The 8,721-nt window shown below is 37.9% G+C and overlaps 1 protein-coding gene across 1 annotated transcript; it reads right to left on the reverse strand.

Annotated features, from left to right (window-relative positions):
• Nucleotides 1–2,973: 2,973 nt before the first annotated feature.
• LOC106611271 (homeobox protein goosecoid) lies at nt 2,974–6,395 on the reverse strand. Its single transcript, XM_014211304.2, has 3 exons — nt 5,844–6,395; nt 5,087–5,346; nt 2,974–4,749 (listed from the first exon to the last, which is right to left on the reverse strand). The coding sequence occupies exons 1-3, from the start codon at nt 6,157–6,159 to the stop codon at nt 4,600–4,602; spliced, it is 726 nt and encodes a 241-aa protein (XP_014066779.1). The 5' UTR covers nt 6,160–6,395; the 3' UTR covers nt 2,974–4,599.
• Nucleotides 6,396–8,721: the final 2,326 nt, after the last annotated feature.

Raw genomic sequence — 8,721 nt, forward strand, 5'->3', positions numbered from 1 at the left:
AAGCGCATTGCATTCATGTCTGAAATGTGCTATATAAATAAAGCTTGGTTTCATTTGATATGTGAGTAGTTCTGCAGTGGGTCTTGGCTAAGTTAACACAGAGTTCGCACATAATTCACTGATCATTACCCAATCGAAGGGAACAGAAAGGCACTGAATGTTACTTAATTAATTGTACATACATATGATGGTTTGTTTGGTGTGTCTGTGATTTGTATTGTATGGCCTTGGAAGATGGAAAATATAAATCTCAAACTCAAAATGCCAAGTCAAATTAGCATTGCTGTTAAGTATGGAACTGGATATGTATTTCGGTTCAGGTTTTCCAATGTTATATATTACGGTAAATATGCAGGCACTCCACTTACAAGTTATGTCATATAACAATGTAACACAACATTATAAATACAACACCATTCCATGTTGACTTTTTGCCACTATTGGATATTAGGGCTGGTGTAGACATGGGGGAAATAAGATATATGTTATAAATTGTGTATGACACAGACATATTGATCAACTGCCATGAAGATCACTACCACCCATTATGGAAAACCAGGCATAAAATGAACACCCACCAAATGCGGGTAGATGTAGGTATTGGTGGGTATGAATGTCTATTTCACCAGCCTTGTCGCTGGGTGTACAATTTACAGGGCTACAGTGCAAGCATTACATTAGCGAATAAAAACTGTCTAATGTCAAGTATGAGCACATGTGCGAGTTGCCATTTATAGCAGGAAAATGCTGCAATAACTGTTTTCAAAGTATTTCTGCTGTTATGTTTCATAGATGCTTATTGCACAAAGAAATAGGAATCCCACATCCCCAATTCACGCAGCAACACAGCTTGGCAGGGGAGCTGCGTGCACAGAGTGAAGTGCTGATAGATTCATTTTAGAAGGCGCTGCGCACAGGCATAAACGTTTGTTTCATTTACTCGAGTGTGACCTCGTGTTTCTTAACTATTTACATTGTTTTGTTCACAAGCTCGGTTGCTTTTCAACTGTAGTTTGAGTCTGCTGCTTCAACTGATAGTGAAGAAGACGCCCTAGTCTGATCCCTAATCTCACATAGTGGCCCTTAAAGGGGCAGCTGATCATTTAGTCTCATCCGATATTTTGGTTAAAAGACTGGTCACCAAATTGTCACAATAAAATCCTTTGTGTTATTTTTCTATTTGTGTATTATGTAATTATAGCGAAAAAATATTTTCGCTGGTAAAATATCTGAGTGGCTGGTAGATTTTTTCATTTACCTGCCATAGTGGCTGGTGGGCCAAAAATAACATTTTAGGCCCTGTGGAACACTATTTGAATCAAATATGGAATCCCTTTGAATTACACTTTAAAGGGGCATTCTGGGATTTGTACATCCATTTACTACACTAACAACATGGTGTGGGGCTTAAATTTAATTAATTATTTTAATTTCTAGAAAATAATTCACCATTGAATTTGTTCACCAACCCTTGCACATGAATTTGAAAAGTGGGGAACCGTGTGGGCCTAGAATGCCTAAGGATTTTTACTAAAATTATATATAATAATAATAATAATTTATTTTACATTTTTTACAATAGTTTTTATGATCTTCGGATTTCATCTCTTCAGTTTGTATTGAAATGAGAAGGGTTAATACTGAAGAGAAAAAATATCCAATCAGGATTTTTCTTTGGTAGTCTCTGGGCAGAAAAATCGAGCTGGCTCAGCCAGCCATTGGCTAGGCCTTCAGAAACTGTACCGAAGGGCCTCTGACGTTCAATTGTATTAGAGCATAACTTTGAAGTGACAGTGGAATGAACCAATCACATTTTGACTTGCAACGGGTTGGACGTTTAAAAAAAGTGATGACGTGTAGACTGCTAATAGTGAAATCTGTTAGCATCACCCTTTTCTGGATTAGGCTAGCATTCAAATGTAGTTAAAATCATCTGGTGAGTGGCATTGTTCGATTTAAAAAAAAATTGCAGCTTGCTTGTTGTTAGCTATGTCTTTTAAAATAATGACTGTGATCATTGACAATAAACATTGTTGCATTTAAACTTTAGATCACTGGCTTAGTGTGATGAGTGTGATAAAATATGTTTGCAATGTGAAATAATAGCTGGTTTGTTCATTTCATTTTGGAAATGAAATGGTTATGCTTTTGTATTGTTACGATTTCATGGGGCCTACTGGAGTGAATGGGCTGCTTATTCTTTAACATTATTTGATGTTGTGTGACTGCTACCGCCGGTCTATCAGCGGTGTCTATTGACGAAACCTTCAGTGCCATGGAGCGCACAGGTATCAAGATCGCTGCCCTTTCAGCACCAGGAGCCTGTCATCTTGGATGTGACACACTTGTTGGCGCAATTGGTGATAGTGTAATCGTGGTTTTAGGCTACCATAGGTTGTGTAAACAGCTCTTTTTTTGTTTTGCTAGTCACATTATTTTATGTTGTGTGTCACATGATGTGTCCATGCCGGTTCTGTCTCTCTGTGTGTGGCAGCCGGATGCGCGGCCAGGCCTGTTTGATTCATTTATAATGTCAGCAAAAACATTGCTCCCTCCTTCACTACGAATGGTCTGACAACAGAAGATATAATGTCGCCGGGTGCATTCGGTGATGCTATGTTTTCTGTTATTTTCTTGATTTTTGAGTTTGAATAGACCTATTTATTGTATTTGGAAGATATTTGATCCTTCTGAAGGCCTAGGTCCTATGGTTCGCCACTGAATTTCATTAGTCTACCATATTATATATTGAGCTACCTCTGCCGTGTATTGCAACGGTTCTGTATTGCAAAATGATGTAAATGCAATGGATCTCCCTTATTCCGTGTGAGAAAATATGGCTTGAGCAACTGACCCATCATTTGTACAATATGTTGTCTGAAACTCTTTGTCATTTCACTTTTAGTGAGTTATATCAGATATTTAATCTCATCGGAGGTTAGTTTAGGTTGGTAGTTTTGGGGATTCATTGTGGACAAAATTGTGTTATTTAATCGCCTTAATAACCTACAGCTGTGAAAGACAATTGTGTTGAGTTGCTTGCTGAAATATGAATGATTTGCATAACAACAATAATCAAATCAAATTGTTTTTTCACATGCTTCGTAAACAACAGGTATATATTAACAGTGAACCGCTTACGGGCCCTTCCCAACAATGCAGAGAGAGAAAAGGCGAAATAATAAATACAAAAATAACATTAGGGATAAAATACACAATGAGTAACGATGACTTGGCTATATACACCGGGTACCAGTACGGAGTCGATGTGCAGGCTACAAGGTAGACTAATTGAGGTATATATGTACATATAGGTAGGGATAAAGTGACTAGGCAACAGGATAGATAATAAACAGTAACAGATAATCCCATTATCATTAGGCTATAAAGACAATCGTTGATTTGTCAAAAATAAATTAGTGTATAGTGTATAGGCTATTAGGCTAACCAGGAATTAGGCACATAAAAATACGTATCATAAGGAATCTTTTTGAAACCACGTTTGTTTTGAATGTTTTTTTAAGTGATTGGTTGAGCTTTGCCAATTCTAAACGAAATAATTGTCATTTTGATAACTATTTTTGTTTCCTTTTAATTGAAGGTGGCAAAACAATCTCGACAGTAAATGATATATTTATTGTCACTGTCTATTTTGCCACATCAGAGGCTTCATGTATGCGCATGAATCGGAAATAATTTAATCTGTATTACTACTCTTGTGTTTGATAGCCTACCTGACGCGTTCAAGAAAACGTTATAAGAAGACTAGAAGCTTCATATCAACTTTATCATTTAGGACCCTTTTCCTGAATTTATCCACATGCGATTCAAGCGCTATTTCCAAGAAAAAGGGTGTATTTTGCATTTTTTTCAAATGTCTTGCATCTGGAAAACAACACACTTTTAGCCTACCGTCAATCTAGGCCTATTAATTTCCAAATCATAAACATAGATCATATGATTAGAAATAGATTTTAAAAATGTGGAAGGAGACAAAGGAAATAGAGAGGATTCAGATATGATTAATGTATATTCATTGTTCCTGTAATTATCATTCATTGGAACATATTGACAAATCAATTTAGTCAAATCCCCAAACACGTCTGTATGGTTATGAGTTGACAAATATAGCCTTGTCCTTTTATCTTATAAAGGTGACAAAACGCTGTTTCATATTACGTGTGATTTCCGTTAACTCTATGAAATATATTCTCCCCATTGATGTAGTTTCAGAATATGATTTGCTGTAAATCGTGATGATGAATACACCACTCAAATATGAGATGTCATGTCAGCTCGCGAAGTATTAACACACGCCAGAAAACTCATCAAGGCTCCTTGCTCACCACATCTTCGGGACGTTATGCGTAACAAAAACTTTAAATTAAATATAAATAGCTTACCACATAGCAATAATAAAAGTAATATTTACTATACAACTGTGCAACATCATGGCAAAATATTTCATTACTTCAGTCCACATTACATTTACACTATGTACAAGAAGTCCCAATCGAGTATGTAGCCTATTTGTGCATCCACCCCATACACTATGCAACCAACGGTCTTTTCTATTGTTTTGTGTTAGTTAGAATATTATCAGCTGTCCGAATCCACGTCACTTTTGTTTTCCTCGGTTTTCTCTGTGGGTGTTTTCATCGATTTGTTCCATTTCTGCGAGTTTTCAGACTCTTCCGAAGACGACCTTTTCTGTCTTCTCCATTTCGCTCGTCTGTTTTTGAACCACACCTATGCGAAAATAAAAGATACAATTGTTTACTTTGTATGAAATATTTGTTATACCGTGTTGTAGAGTAATTGTAAAGTAATTTGAGCTTAATATAACATATTTTGGCACTATAAAGACGTAAACGTTTGCTATTACTTTGTGCGTAACGCTTGGATAGAATATTTGCCCTTTCAACGGATGTGGATAATTGTTACAATGCGCAACGAACGTTCTTTATTGATACCTTTATTTTCGTGATATGGAGAGATCCTTCACATATATTCTGAAAATCAACGCAGCCTAATGTGTGTATAGGGAGGTAGACAGCCAGCAACACAGGGCGGTGCATGCACTCACCTCGACCTTCTCTTCCCGTAGATGCACTCTTCGCGCGAGCTGTTCCCGTGTGCCGACGTCAGGGTACTTTGTCTCCTGAAAGAGATTTTCCAGGGCCTCGAGCTGCTCGTCGGTGAAGATAGTCCGGTGTCTTCTCTTGCGTCGGCAGTGGAGCTGGTTCAGGAGCTGGAGCTCCGTCCGAGACAAGGTGCCCACGTTCATATAGGACATCATCTGGTGCGGGATGGGAGAGATGAGCATGGAGCCCGTGTGGTCATAACCTGCATGGATAAATAAACATACTAGATCAATTAGAAACATTTGTTTGTCGTCAATTAATAATTCATTTCGCAACACACCCAATAGCCTTATACAGACATCACAAATCAAGCTATTTAGACAGCAAAAACATCACCCTTACGCATGTATAATATAGACCACGCATCATCCCATGCAAATGTCTAACCAAGTTTAATATAAAATGTATTCTAGTTAATGCGTAAAAGTAAAACTGAATTAGAGTAGGCCTATACCATAGATAGACTTCTTAAATAGGGTATATGTGCCACCAAAATGACTGCATGTGTAATGTTGCGCAATGGGCGCATTCAAAACACCAACCAATTTACCTGTATCTATCATCCCCTATAGCCTAACATAATGTTTTAACTTGTACTTGTTATTACAGGCATCGTTACATTGTCCAGCACCCAAGGAACATGCAGAGCTTTAAACGTTTACTTTTGACTACAGATAGAAGTGGGAAAGGGCAACCTACCGGTTGGAATACACGGACACTGTTGCGAGCCGAGGGCTGGGATAGCGCTGCAGCAAGCAGGGCCACTGGGGCCCTGCACATGCATTTGTCCATAATAATAGTTATTATATCCTATTCTAGTCCCGTTCACCGCCTGGATGGCCGAGGGAGAAGAGCCAGTAGTGTGTGAGTAGAGTCCATTATAATCGGCAGTGGTGTAGATGGAATCCGTGAGGTTCGAGAACACCACCGGGGCATTCCGATGGAGGAGCACTGAGTCCTTGCAAGTGGGTCTCCCGGCCAGGATACTGTCGATGCTAAACATACCAGCGGGCATCACCGATACGTGAAAAGGATGATAAAAAACCGCGTTGCTTTTAAAAGTCCTAAATTCGTATCGGTCAGGAAAAAGTCCGTGGAAAGTTCCTAAATCTGCGTCATAACATCGAGTTTGTTGACGTTGGCGTGTTTTTCTCGTATTGGACCAACTCCGGTTGCCGGTGGGTGCAATGAGACTAAAGCTTCACTAACTTGTTTTTGTGGTCCTCTTGAACTCCAGCCCCGTTTTATACTCGGCTGACGTCACCGACCAGTTGAGCCTGTGCTGGAGAAGCGGATGACAAGCCAAGAGCAGAGATAGGCTGGTTTTAGGGTTAGCGCACAATGATGTGAAAGGCACAGATCTGTGTATTGGGAATTCATTCAATTAAATTAATCCGTATTGTTTGCAGACGTTTGAAACAAACCACTCAACTCAGTGCAATGTCAGCCATGAGGGCTAATTGTACAATGTAGGCTAATCAGTTTAATGTCATTGTCAGCAAAATTATTCGAAAACACATTTCTTGTGAACCTATTAGTGCCAAATCAGGTGCTGCTTCCTGTAAAATATATCTGTACTAATAAATGTAACTTCTGTCTAGGCTATAGGACTACCTGTTTTCAGTTCGCTGCAGCTAGCGACTGGAACGATCTGCAACAAACACTCAAACTCAAACCAGTTTTATCTCAATCTCTTCATTCAAAGACTCAATCATGGACACTCTCACTGACAGTTGTGGCTTCTTTGTGTGATGTATTGTTGTCTCTACCTTCTTGCCCTTTGTGCTGTTGTCTGTGCTCAATAATGTTTGCACCATGTTTTGTGCTGCTACCATGTTGTTGTCATGTTGTGTTGCTAACATGCTGTGTTGTCATGTGTTGCTGCCATGCTATGTTGTTGTCTTAGGTCTCTCTTTATGTAGTGTTGTGTTGTCTCTCTTGTTGTGATGTGTGTTTTGTCCTATATTAATATTTTTTATTTTTTTTTATTTTTAATCCCAGCCCCCGTCCCCGCTGGACGCCTTTTGCCTTTTGGTAGGCCGTCATTGTGAAGAATAATGTGTTCTTAACTGACTTGCCTAGTTAAATAAAGTTTAAATACAAATGAAAACATCAAAAATAAATAAACATCCATTTGTGAAACTAATACATGTAACTTATGTCTAGGCTATAGGACTGCATCAATTTGTGAAACTGTGTGTGTATGTGTCTCTAATAATCTTCATTTTATTTACAGACCATACATGCAAAATGTGTGTCCATAAATAATCCAAATGTTCTATCACCAGATCCCAAAATACACACCACAAATAACCATTATAGGAGAGGCCCCACTCTCCCCTCCCCTTCCCTTCGCACTCTCCTTCTAGGAATATCAAAATATAGGCCTATAACATTTAATCAAATATATTCCATTGTTTATGAGGATCCGGATCTTTGACTTTGTTGCCGCATATTAGTTGGGAAACAGTCGGTCTGACACGACCGTTACATAGCTCACCACAGGAGATGGTCGAGAGGAGATTATCGCTGTTTACCCCATCAACGGAGCTATCTCGTGGGTAGGAAATCATTAACTTTAAACACCTCCGCTAACTACTACTATTCAATGAACATATTATTATCACTGTAATAAGATAACGGTCATTATCGCTTCTATTCTCCGAGTTAGAGAACTTTAACTATTTGCACATCATTACAACACTGTATATATACATAATATGACATTTGATATGTCTTTATTATTTTGGAGCTTTTGTAAGGGCAATGTTTACTGTACATTTTTTATTGTTTATTTCACGTTTGTTTATTATCTTTTTAAATTTATTTGGCAGTGTGAACATACGTTTCGCATGCCAATAAAGCACTGAAATTGAATTGAATTGAAAACGTATTACAATTACACGGCTAATCAAATAAAATGCGCGGGTGTGAAATGAGGCGAATGTTACTTCAGAGCGCATTTTCAATTTAGTGAGAACGAAGTGAGGAGGTGGGAACGTGGTGTAGCCTAGACCCTGGGTTACCCACCTCGGTAATTTAACTCAGGCGTTATGGATTTTACAGTCAGGAGCGTGTTGATTGCATTCCAACTATCAGTGATAGACTTACGTATTGCGCAAACCCGATTTACCTAGAATATATATATATATTGATGAACATTGTACACAATTACGCCTATGTAGAAAATGATCAAATAATTTGGGTTAAATGAAACATGATATAAAATCCTTATTTCATCAAGTGTTTATTTAATAGATTTGATGGACTTTATAGAAAAGTTGTAGTAATAAATAAGCATATTGACTGGATTTGTACAATAGGCCTACACAAACAATACAATTGCCTACATTATAAAAACATAAACATGAACAATTTACATTTCTGGTAAAATACGGCCACCGGGAATACATTTCGATTTTCTTAGATCAATTTAATTGATAAACAACTCTGCAATTATACAGTAATGATATTGCACACATTTTGACAATATGTTAATGCACAACTTATGTTTATTAAGGTTGATTTGAGTTGAAAAAGGTACAGTCTTAAAAAGTGCAAACAAGTATTAATTCAT

Source organism: Salmo salar, chromosome ssa09 (assembly GCF_905237065.1).
Source record: "Salmo salar chromosome ssa09, Ssal_v3.1, whole genome shotgun sequence".
Taxonomy (NCBI): domain Eukaryota; kingdom Metazoa; phylum Chordata; class Actinopteri; order Salmoniformes; family Salmonidae; genus Salmo; species Salmo salar.

Excerpts from the sequence above, each read along its gene's own strand:
- LOC106611271 (XM_014211304.2), bottom strand. The coding sequence starts at position 6,159 with ATGCCCGCTGGTATGTTTAGCATCGACAGTATCCTGGCCGGGAGACCC. Across the intron at positions 5,347-5,843 it reads GTGTCCGTGTATTCCAACCG|GTTATGACCACACGGGCTCC; the intron begins GTAGGTTGCCCT and ends TTATCCATGCAG. Across the intron at positions 4,750-5,086 it reads TACGGGAAGAGAAGGTCGAG|GTGTGGTTCAAAAACAGACG; the intron begins GTGAGTGCATGC and ends ATTTTCGCATAG.